Raw genomic sequence first — 12454 nt, 5'->3', positions numbered from 1 at the left:
GTGGTATATCCACAGTACTAGTCAACATTAAAAAGAAATAAACTAGAAGAAATTACTAGATTTATGCAATAAGGATGAATTTCACAAGTATTATGCTAAGTGTAAGAATTAAGACAAAAATATACATTTTATGATTATACTTATATGGCATACTGCAAAAGAAAAAAAAAACTATAGGGAAAACAATTGGATCTATGGTTGCCAAGGGTTGGGGTGGGACTGATGATGTTGTGGCACCAGGGGTCTGTTTCTGTTGGGCAAAGGTTTTCTTTCTAAATAGGACAATTAACTGTCTGGATTTGAATTTGTCTTATCAGTCCACCGTGCTTACTTCAATTATACAATATATAGACTACTGACTGCTGCCAGGCAGTCCATCTAATAACTCATACTTGGGTTGTCCTTGCATTTTTTTATTCATATGCAAATCTATTGTACTGCTTCTTAATAAACTTGAGAAAAGAAAATGTGTTCAGTGAACCCTAATGAGATCCAGGGATTTTCCCAGTCTCCCCGTCATTCCGACACAGGGATCTTAAAGAAAGCTGAAAAGGCCTGTTGTAGATTCCACTCTAGTATCAGCTTGGAGACCACAGGTTGTGCAGTCAATGTGTTGAACTACAAGTTGTGAAATATGGTTTAAGCCAGGAAAAAAAGTATCTATTCTTCTCCTCTAGGGCCCTGAATAGATGAATCTGGGAATTTTGGGTTAGAGATAAGCATGGAACCTCCCATGCTTACAGATGAGTGCTCCTCATTCATGTGTTTTTATTAAAAGATTTTATTATTTAGAACAACAAAATTAAGGAACATATAGGCATTTATCACATAGCCCCTATCCCAACACGTGCATAGCTTCTGTCATTATCAACATTCCACACCAAAGTGGTACATTTATAACAACTGATGAACCTACACTGACACATAATCACCCAAAGGCCATAGTTTACAATAGGGTTTACCCTTGGTGCTGCATATTCTATAGGTTTGGACAAATGTATAAAAACATGTATCTATCATTACAGTATCACGCAGAGTATTTTCACTGCCCTAAATCCTCTGTGTTCTGCCAATTCATCCCTCCCCTCACCGACCCCTGGCAACCGCAGAACTTACTACTGTGTCCATGGTTAGGCCTTTTCCAGAATGTACAATTGGAATCATAGTATACTGTAGCCTTTTCAGCTTGGCTTCTTTCACTTAGTTTTTAAGTTTCCTTAGCATTTAAGTTTCCTCTATGTATTTTCATGACTTTACAGCTCATTTCTTTTTATTGCTGAATCATACCCCATCATCTAGATGCATCACAGTTTATTTATCCATTTACCTACTAAAAAACATCTTGGTTGCTTCCAAGCTTTGGCTATTATGAATAAAACTGCTACAACCATCTGTGTGCAGGTTTTTATGTGGATATAAGTTCAACCCATTGAGTAAATATCAAGGAACACAACTGCTAGATCATTTGGTAAAAGTATATTTGATTTTGTAAGAAACTACCAAACTGTCTTCCAAGGTAGCTGTATGGTTTTGCATTCCCCCCAGCAATGAATGAGAGTTGCTGTTGCTCTATATCCTCCCTAGCATCTGGTGTTGTCCTTGTTGTAGATTTTGGCCATTCTAATAGGTGAGTAGTAGCATTTCATTGTTTTAATTTTCATTTTTCTGATCACAATGATCTGGAGCCTATTTTCATATACACATACATTCAAAATACATTTGTCCAAAAACCCATAGCATGTATAATACCAAGAGTAAACTCTATTGTAAATTATGGACTTTAGGTGATTATGATGTGTCAGTGTAGTTCATTTAGGTCAGTGATCCATCTTCAGTTAATTTTTGTGAAGGGCATAGAAACTAACCTTTTAAAAGAGAGACAGAGTTTGGGGAAAGGGAAAAAAGACATAATGCAAATTCTTTAAGCTACCCGTGAGAAGGGGGAGGTATATTCTGCCTTTAAAAATTCTCCTCCCAGGTAGTTTTACCTTAATCTTTCACATCTCTCAGGGCTCTGCTCAAATGTCACCTCATCAGTGACAGCATACCACTCAATATAATTTAGCAAATCTCTTCCAACCCACCCTCAACCCTGGCAATCTTCATCCCCTTACCCTGATTAGTTTTTCTACATAGGCTTTATTACTACCTGACTTACTATATGTACATATATACATATACATGTATATGTACATATGTTTTTAATCTTTATTTATTTTGAGATAGAGCATGAGTGGGGGAGGGGCACAGAGTCCAAAACAGGCTCCAGACTCTGAACTGTCAGCACAGAGCCTGACACGGGGCTCAAACCCATGAGCCATGAGATCACGACCTGAGCCAAAGTTGAATGCTTAACTGACTGAGTCACCCAGGCACCCCCTACATTTTTGTTTTCATAGGTCTTTTCCAACTGAAATGAAATATTCCTAAGTACAAGTACTCATATTCCCTTTTCCCAGAAAAGCACTTGTCAGATAGCAGGTGCTTTGTAATGAGGTGTTAAATAAATGTGTCCACTTAATTTTTCTGTGAGAACTTGGACTAAGTCACAGAAGTCAAAAAGATCTTTTCAAGTAATATATTCATAAAAGGAAAAATTTCATGTCAGTTCTTCTAGAGCTAAAGGCTATCAGGCAAAGGTACACTAAGGTGGAATGCGGTAATGAAAAATAAAAGCTGAGGTAAAAAGAAGGTATAAGACACAAGTTCAGCAATGGCACTGATAGGTTGGTTCTTTCTGTAGTTCTTATACAGCCTCCCTGGATGTATTAAAATATTCATTTTCCAAGAAGCTCATTTGAGCCCCAGTGTCTAGAGTTTTTATTGGAGTTTCATTTTGTGGGCATGACGCATCAAATCATTAGCCATGTGATGGGGCTGGTATCACCTGCTTCTAAACCCCAACCATCGTATGGTTAGTTTTGCTGGTGACCAGCCCCCATCCTGATTCATCTCATTAGAATAAACTCAGGTGTGATCCAACTGGCTCACCCTGAGTAACAGGATACTCCTATCAGTTGGGAAAATCCAAGAATTTAGAAGGTACCCCTCAGGAATCCAGAAAAAACACCAGACAAATTATTTACAGATAGGCATTCATCAGAAGATTAAAAAAAAACAAAAACAAAAACCCTACCACAATTCTACAACATACATCAAAACGGTTTTCTGAAAGGGCCAGATAGTATTTCAGACTTGAAGACTATACAAAACTACTCTGTTCTGCCACCACCGTGCAAAAATAGATAATATGTAAACAGATGGGTGTGGCTGTGTTACAACAGGTAATATGTAAACAGATGGGTGTGGCTATGTTACAACAACAGAAATTTATTTACAAAAAACAGAACCATAGTTTGCCAACACTGGTAGAATATCTATTAATCACATTGGCTTATTCATAATCTCAAAGTCTAAGGGATGCCTATCCACTACTTTGTTCACACTCAACAATCATTGGCTGAACACTTCCATGTGCCAGGCCTGTCCTAGTCACCAGAGATACAGTAACAAACAAGACACAAACTTCCTCCTCACATGAAAATTACATTAAAGCAGAGAGAGAGGTGATAAAACAAATTTATGGTCATGGTTTTGAATACTCAACAGTGGTAGGATACTCATACTCCCCAAAATGATCTACAGGTTCAATGCAATCCCAATCAAAGTCCTAATAGGCTTTTTCATAAAAATTAAGAAGCTAATTCTAAAATTCACAATCTTAAAAAAATAAAATCCACAATCTTAAAAAGAACCACCTTGGGATACTTATATGATCTGATCTCAAGATTTACTATTAAACTACAATAATCATGAGAACGTGGAATTGACAAAGGATAGATATAGGCCAAAGGAGTAAAACAGTCCATGTATGTATGTCAACTAAGGTTTTTCTGCAAATGTGCTAAGGTAATTCAATTGGGAAAGGATAGTCTTCAGCAAAAGGAATTTGAACAGCTGGATATCCATGTGGGAACAAAAGAAGAAACTTGATCCTTAGTGCAAGCTATATACAAAAATTAACTCAAAATATATCATAGACTCAAACTTAAAAAGCTGAAATTACATAACTTCTAGAGGAAAACACAGGAGAAAATTTTGTGATGTTAGGATGGGCCAAGATTCTTAGGTAACATACAAAAAGCATGAGCCATAAATTAAAATATTGATATATTGGATTTCTTCAAAATTAAAATATTCTTCCCTCCAAAAGAAATCCTTAAGAATGCAAGAAAAAAAAAAGCCACACACACACACACACACACACACACACACACACACACACACACGAGGAAATATTTAAATACATATGATAAAGGACTTGTATTCATAATACTTGAACTACAACTCAGTAATAAGAAATCCAACAACAAAAAGGGCAAAAAACCCTAAAGATACTTAAAAATGGAAGATACATAAATTGCCAATGAGTACATAAAAACTGTTCAACATCATTTGTCTTCAGGAAAATGCAAATTAACACTACAAATGCATTTTGATTGATATTGCCAAGTGCCCCATAAAAGTTCTTATTAATTTCATCCCAAAAGTGTTTGGTAATTGTCACTCCTGTATTGCACATGCTAACTCTGGATAATATACCTTTTTTATTGCAACAGGCCATCAGTCATTCTTTAAGGACAGTCATGAAGTTTGTTCTCTGTGTTCTCAAGGTACATGGCACATTCATCTACTCTGCTTCAAGATTAAGAGCATGGTCTCTGGAACCAGACAACCTCATTAGAATCCTAAATTTGTATATCTTATTAGCTTATTAGCTTGCTCAGACAAATTCCTTCACCATTCAATATTCAATCTCCTCATCTGTAAATGGTCCCTATATCATAGTTACAGAAGGAATCTTCAAAAAAGATACATGATAAGAATTCAAAACAGGGTCTGGAACCTACTGTGTGCTTAGTAAATGTTAGCTTTTATTATTATTTTCATCATCAATTTTATTCCATTCCATGGTTCATGGTAGTTCATGGAATTAATAATTAAAATATAGGTAATGCACACACACACACACACACACACACACACACATTCCAAGTAATGCACAATGAACTTTAGATTCTTTCCTATTAAGAATGCTGCAAAGAACTTCTCTTTCCTAGATCTTAGCCTACTTGTCCAATTGCTTCTCTTGGATGAATTTCAAAAAATGAAAACTGAAACACCAAAGTATATACATTTAAAATTTTTGATAGTGAAGTAGCATATTTTCTTACCAAAAGTTTTTCCTATGTTTCCCTTCTCCCAAGAAAGTATAAGTATCCCCGATTCTCCATACCATGATTAATATTAGGTATTACCAATTTTTAAAAACCTTGAGTGCGGGGCGCCTGGGTGGCTCAGTCGGTTGAGCGGCCGACTTTGGCTCAGGTCATGATCTCGCGGTCTGTGAATTCGAGCAGCGCTGCGGGCTCTGTGCTGACAGCTCAGAGCCTGGAGCCTGTTTCAGATTCTGTGTCTCCCTCTCTCTGACCCTCTCCCGTTCATGCTCTGTCTCTCTCTGTCTCAAAAATAAATAAACGTTAAAAAAAAAAAAAACCACCTTGAGTGACATAATCAGTGGAAAACAACATTAAGAATGTTTATTTACGAACAATATTTTCATATCTTTACTTGCTATATCTATTCCTTCTTCCTAAAATTTGTCTATTCACATTTTTGTATTCATATCCATTATTTCTATTGGGGTTTCACTACCTTATGAATCTCTAAGATTATTAAGCCACTTTCTAGCATATATGTTGTTGACATTTTCAGCTCAGTTTACCGTACATCTTCTACACATGTATGTATGGTGCCTTTTTCACACAGGGAAATCTAAAATTTTCATACAGACTTGCTCATTGTTATATTTACTTTGGCTAGAGCCCTGCGCACCCGTAACCAGAAGCAACCTTTTGTGTGTGTCAACACCGTTCTGCAGCGTTTTAGAAGTATTAACCCCATTTAACTCTCACAAGCTCATTGGGTAAGTACTATAATTACACCTCGGAAACTCATTCACGGAGCGCAACTTGCCCAATGTGATGGCGCTAGGAAGCGGCACGGCTGATGGGCGAGTCAAGGAAAGGGCTGCGGGAAGCGGTAATGCTGAGTGTGGAGTCCAAGAGAGGGCTGGGGGGGCTCAGTACCTAGGAAACTGTCAATCCCGGAGGAGCGACCGTAGCCCGCCTCCAAGCTGGGACTCGCGATCCGCCCCCAAACGCCAGGAAGCTCTGCCCAGCCAGAGGGAAACGCAAATGCGTCTACCCCTTGCCCTCCATCCACCATCACTTTTCGCCCTTCACACATAGGGCTGGGACACCACTGGTCCCTCGCCTAGGCTAAGGAGGCCTAGAGTCGCTGCCAGAACTCAAGTCTCACCACTATCTGGGGAATCATGGCCGCAACCTCCCCTGGAGCGGAAGTTCCTGCGACTCACTTCCCAGAACCCAGAACCACACGTGAGACACACCACCCGCACTGCTGAAGAGGAAGTGTTGTCCGCGGCACGGAACTTCTGGACTACACTTCCCAGAATGCCAAAGCGGTCTAGGGCTACAGCCCCACCTGCCTGGAGTGGAAGTGCTTCCGACTACACCTCCCAGAATCCTCTGCGGGATCATGCTTCCTCCCTACCCTCTCTATTTCTTTTGGTTAATTAAATATTACCTGAGTCACTTCTCCAGCGCTATTAGCGTTTGGCTTTTTTATATTTGTAAAAAAAAATTTTTTTTTTGTCAAGAAAGCTCTAGTTTTTTTGGGGGGGGGGGGTGGGAAACAAGCAAAGCTTTCCATACGAAAAGAAAATTAACATGTTTTTTAGCAGAAAGACAAGATTTTAAAAGGGACTTGGTCTGGGCTGCATTGTACATCAGACTTAAGGAAGATGGGATGCCAGACTTGGTTTGACTTGATTGCCTCTTTACTTGTGCTTGTATTCATCTATCTCTGACTGCTATCTGGCACGAAGTATTTATTTCAAGATGCCAAGAATCCATAAGAAATTCCAAGCACAAATCAGGCCATAAAACAGAAACAGCAATGTTATTCCTGACAAATGAAAGGAACTGCACTGGCAAGGAGTTGGAGAAAAGATTGTAATAGGGAAAATGGCTCTTTCCTTTAAAAAAATTTTTTAAGGTTTATTTATTTTTAGAGAGAGAGAGCGGGACAGGCACAGAGAGAGAGAGACAGAGAATCTCAAGCAGGCTCCACACTGTCAGTGCAGAGCCCAATATGGGGCTCAAATTCAGGAACTGCAAGATTATGACCTGAGCTGAAGCTGGAAACAACCGACTGAGCCATCCAGGCGCCCCTTTCCTTTAAATTTTTTAGTGCAGACTCAGGCTTCCTTTTGACTACTCCTGTGTTGGTCTTCAATATTATATATTTGCTGAGTATTTCTTTTATTCAGGAGGGGAGGTAGGTTGAGGTAGGAGATGGAATGCAGGTAACCATGACCAGTGAAACCATAGGAAGTAGTACTTATCACTTTGCTTCTGGGCAGAAAAAAATTTTTTAATGAAACAATAATGCCAAAGTATTGAGAATAGTAACATGAAACACCAAATGCATATACCTTAAATTCCATGCTTAAAATTTTTTTTGCCACACTGGCTTCATTTACCATTTTCTGAAATATTGTATAGCTACTTCTTGATATTGTTATTTCCTTCCAAATACTACCTATATCACTTAAAAAATAACGATATTATATATCCACAAAATCATTACCTTATGGGACAAAATTAACAATTCTTAGTATTATCTAATTTGTATCCCAGTATGAGTTCCTGTTTATTGAAAAATACTTTTTTTTTGAAAAATACTTTTTACAACTAGTTTATTCCAATCAATATCCAAACGGATTAACCATATTTGATCATCTCATCTGAAGTTCATTTATTCTGAAACTACCCTCCCCAACACACATCATCACCATCATTTTTCATTTCTTCAAATGTTGTAGAATCGAGATGTCAAATTACGTATCCAAATCTGCATTTTCTATTGGCCTCCTCATACTTTTTCCTGCAAACTTCTAAATTTTCTGTAAAGTAGAATTTTGATTTAAAGGCTAGGTAGGATACAGGGTCATGGGGGGGGGGGGCAAGAATACTTCATAGAAGGGACTGGGAATATTTGAATAAGAAACCATATTCCCTTAAACCAATTCAAGTCCTAGAAACACCTGGGTGGCTCAGTCGGTTAAGCAGCCGACTTCAGCTCAGGTCATGAGCTCATGGTTCATGAGTTTGAGCCCTGCATTGGGCTCTGTGCTGACAGCTCAGAGCCTGGAGCCTGCTTCAGATTCTGTGTTTCTGTTTCTCTCTCTGCCCCTCCCCTGCTCATGTGCTCTCTCTTTGTCAAAAATAAATTTTTAAAAAATATTAAAAAATGAAAAACATTGTCAGGTCTATTGTAGCTACAATAGAGCAAAACCTCATTAATTCAAACTACTCTGATGCACAATTGGGATAATTATATATAATTAATATTGAGTTAAAAGTTCAAATTTTTCAACATAATTTAAGACTTTTTGATTTAGGTTTTGATGATCTATTGCCTATAAATTGCATTTGCATGTTGAATAAAACTGGCAAAACAACATAATGTATACAACATTTTGAAAAGTGCCATAGAAATAAAACTACTGTAATTCACCATCTTTCATGCTTTTTTTTTCAGATTTAAAAATTGAGATGCAATTGACATAAAATTATATTAATTTCAGGTGCACAACATAACGGTTCGATATATGTACATATTGTTAAAGTATTACCATAATAAATCAGTTAAAATCCATTACCACACATAGTTACACTTTTTTTTCTGGCGACTGGAACTGTTAAGATCTACTCTCTTAGCAAGTTTCAAATATACAATTTAATATTATTAACTATAGTCACCATGCCGTACATTACATCCCCAGGACTCAATTTATAACTTGATGCCTTAATTTTGCACTACTCCACCCATTTCAACCATTCCTCATCCCTTGCCTCTGGTGACAAGTCTTTCCTTTGTGTCTATGAGTTGGTTTTTTGTTTTGGATTCCACATATAAGTGAGAGCATATGATCTATTTCGCCTCAGGCTGGATAATTTCAAATGACTAGTCTTCAGGTTCACAGGTTCTTTGCTCTGCTTGATCAAGTCCATTTGATGTTCTCTATTGTGTTTTTCCCCCATCTCATCCATTGTATTCTTGAGCTCCAGACTGTGTTCAAATCTTTTGTGATTTCTTTTTTAATGTTGATTTATTTTTGAGACAGAGAGAGACAGAACATGAACGGGGGAGGGTCAGAGAGAGAGAGAGAGACTCAGAATCCAAAGCAGGCTCCAGGTTCTGAGCTGTCAGCACAGAGCCTGATGACCCTGGGGGAGGAGTGTTGTGGGTAAAGTGAAACTGTTCTTACCCTCTTCAATGTGTCTATTTTTGGCCCCAAAGTTGTGCTGGAACTTTGCTGGACTCCTGGACTTCCAGAAGGGTACTCTTGTTCATGGGTGGTTGTCAAAATCAATGTTCTTTGGGGGGAATGAATGTAGAAAACTCCTGTTCTACCATGTTGCTGATGTCGCTCTCTTTCAGAATTTTATTTACAAAGCTAAATGTAAAAATGGCAGGATCTTCTTCTTTTCAAGGCTGAATAATATTCCAGTGTATGTATATGCCATATTTTCTTTATCCATGTATCTGTTGAGAGACATTTGAGTTGTTTCTTAACTTGGCTACTGGGAATAGTGCTGCAATAAACATGGGACTGCAGATATCTCATCCTGTTTTCAATTGTTTGGTGGTATATATCCATACATGGGATCATATTGTAGTTACATTTTTAATTTTGGGGAGGGGGGAATTTCCACTGCTATTTTCCATATAGGCTGCACCATTTTAATTCCCACAAACAGTGCAGAAGAGTTCAATTTCTCCAAATGTTCAACACTTGTTATCTATTTTTTTTTAATAATAGCCATCCTACTGGTGTGAGTTGATATCTTATTGTGGTTTTGATTTGCATTTCACTGATTAGTGATGTTGAGCATATTTTCATATACCTTTTGGACACTTGTACATCTTCTTTGAGAAGGGTCTATTCAAGTCTTATATCCATTTTAAAGTCCGGTTATGTTCGTTTTTGCTATTGAATTGTAGGAGTTCATTTTATATTTTATACATTAACCCCTTATCAGATATGTGCTTTGCATGTATTTTCTCCCATTCCATAGATTGCCTTTTCATTCTTTTGATTGTTTCCTTAGCTATGCAGAAGGTTTTTAGTTTGATGTAGTCCCACTTGTCTACTTTCACTTTTGTTAATTGTGCTTTTGGTGTCATATCCAAGAAATCACTGCCAAGACCAACGGGAAGAAGTTTTTCCCTTATGTTTTCTTCTAGGAGTTTTATGGTTTCAGGTTTTATATTTAAGTCTTGAATCCATTTGTATTTATTTTTGTGAATGGTGTAAGACAGCATCCAATTTCATTCTTTAGCATGCTCAGGACTTTATGCTTAGTGAAATCAGCGAGTCACAGGTCAGAAGTGGCATGATTCTACTTAAATGAGGTTCCTAACTAGTCAAATTCACAGAAGCAGAGATTAGAATGGTGATTACCAGGGGCCAGGGGAAGGGGTAAATGGAGAGTTGTTCAATGGGGCTACAGTTTCATTTATGCAAGGTAAATTAGTCCTAGAGATCTGCTGTACAGCATAGTGCCTAAAATCAACAATACCGTATTATATACCTAAAAGTTTGCTAAGAGGGTAGATCTCATGATACCACACGCACGCGAGTGCACGCGTGCACACACACACACACACACACACACACACACACACAAATCATAATAAAATAAAAAAGAGAGAATGAAACTTTTGGTGGTGGCAGATATCATGTCTCCCAGTTTGCCAATAGATGTTAAGGCCAGTCTTCCAAACCCTTTATGTTTGCAACTATCAAGGCTGACAGTCAAAGAGTATATTCCATATATTTTCTCCCTCACCACTGTTGAATTACCCCAAACTCACTGTACTCTTTGTACTTAAAACTTTTTGTTTTACTTTGTACTTAAAACTCTTTGTACTTAAAACTCTTTGTACTTAAAACTTTGTACTTAAAACTCTTTGTACTTAAAACTCCCATTGAAACAGAAATTACACTTGTCACCTGATCAGTCTGGGTCCAATAAGGAGACAGAAACCACACAGTGCTTTCAATGGACATTTAATTTACAAATGATTCAACTTTTTAAAAAGTAACTATACAATATTTTTAAACTTTATGCGGTACAATGCTGAGGGTATCGAAGGAAAAACAAACTTCAGCAAACCTCAGACTTTGTGAAGAAAAAAGGTAACTGTAGCCCACTGGATGGCAGAGAATTTTCTGTTTTGCCTGGGTCATTGGTGCTCCCTGGTTGCTGGTCAAGTTGGAAGCAACATTCTAGGGTGTGGGTGGTTTGTAGGTGAGTCGCAACTGGTGGTCGAGTGCATGGGCATGCAGAATGAGGAAGGGTGCAGATGGCATCCATTTGGGGAACAGATGAGTCATAGCCAGTGGCCACGTTCATGGATGGACATAGGGAGTGGGTGTGCCTGTTTCGGTAGAAGGCCTGGAATGTGCAGGGTCCACATCCGGAGGTCCACGGGAATGTGATCAATGGCCTAGAGTTGCAAGATCAGCAAGGGACTGTACCTTCTGAGTGTGTGGAGAGTGCAGAGTACGAGCAGATGTCCTCACACCCACACTGCTGACTGACCATGCAGCTGCTACAAAAGCAGAAGACCCCTTCCTCCTGCAGCCTCCTTCCAACGCCCTCTGCGGAGAACACTTAACATTGTGTTCACTGCAAAGGAGAGATGCTCAAAGAAATTTCTTTCGTTATCACAGAGGGTGTGTTAAAGGGTGAATTTGGAGCTGAAAGTCAATAAACTGGCACAGTGTCCCTAGACTGAACTGCAACCATTGCCCTTTCAAAGTCCCAGCTACGGGTCTGTAAGTGTTGGGTTACATGGGAAGACATACAGGATAAGGGTCAGGAAATCAAGGATTGGCCTAAAACAGCACTGAGACACAAAGGAAGACCACACAGTGGGAAGACAGCTGGCTTTCCTACTGGTCCATTTGCAGTAATTACTCATTCAAGGAGCGATATACTACAGCAACCACCTAGCGATAGGTCAAGTCCATCGCCTTCCGTCTCTGGCAGCATCTTTCTTTTTTTTTTTTTTAATTCTTTTTAACATTTATTTATTTTTGAGACAGAGAGAGACAGAGCATGAACGGGGGAGGGGCAGAGAGAGAGGGAGACACAGAATCGGAAGCAGGCTCCAGGCTCTGAGCCATCAGCCCAGAGCCCGACGCGGGGCTTGAACTCACGGACCACGAGATCGTGACCTGAGTTGAAGTCGGACGCTTAACCGACTGAGCCACCCAGGCGCCCCAACTGGCAGC

At 38.8% G+C, this 12454-nt stretch overlaps 1 protein-coding gene across 9 annotated transcripts in view; it reads right to left on the bottom strand.

Moving 5' to 3' along the window:
* Nucleotides 1-12454, bottom strand: part of ZNF229 (zinc finger protein 229) — a 65985-nt gene that overhangs the window by 14710 nt on the left and 38821 nt on the right. For 3 of the 9 annotated variants that reach the window (XM_042970712.1, XM_042970715.1, XM_042970716.1), the window contains one exon: nucleotides 11176-11664. The exons of 2 other annotated variants lie outside the window; for them this stretch is intronic. In XM_042970712.1, coding sequence (XP_042826646.1) covers nucleotides 11548-11664 — 117 coding nt within the window. In that variant the 3' untranslated portion in view covers nucleotides 11176-11547. Of the gene's footprint in view, nucleotides 1-11173; nucleotides 11665-12454 lie in introns of those variants that run through there. 4 more of the 9 variants (XM_042970709.1, XM_042970707.1, XM_042970717.1 and 1 more) reach the window with 3 other exon arrangements.

Source organism: Panthera tigris, chromosome E2 (assembly GCF_018350195.1).
Source record: "Panthera tigris isolate Pti1 chromosome E2, P.tigris_Pti1_mat1.1, whole genome shotgun sequence".
NCBI lineage: Eukaryota > Metazoa > Chordata > Mammalia > Carnivora > Felidae > Panthera > Panthera tigris.
Note: the sequence above shows the minus strand (reverse complement) of the source record. Positions and strands in the feature narration are given on the sequence as shown.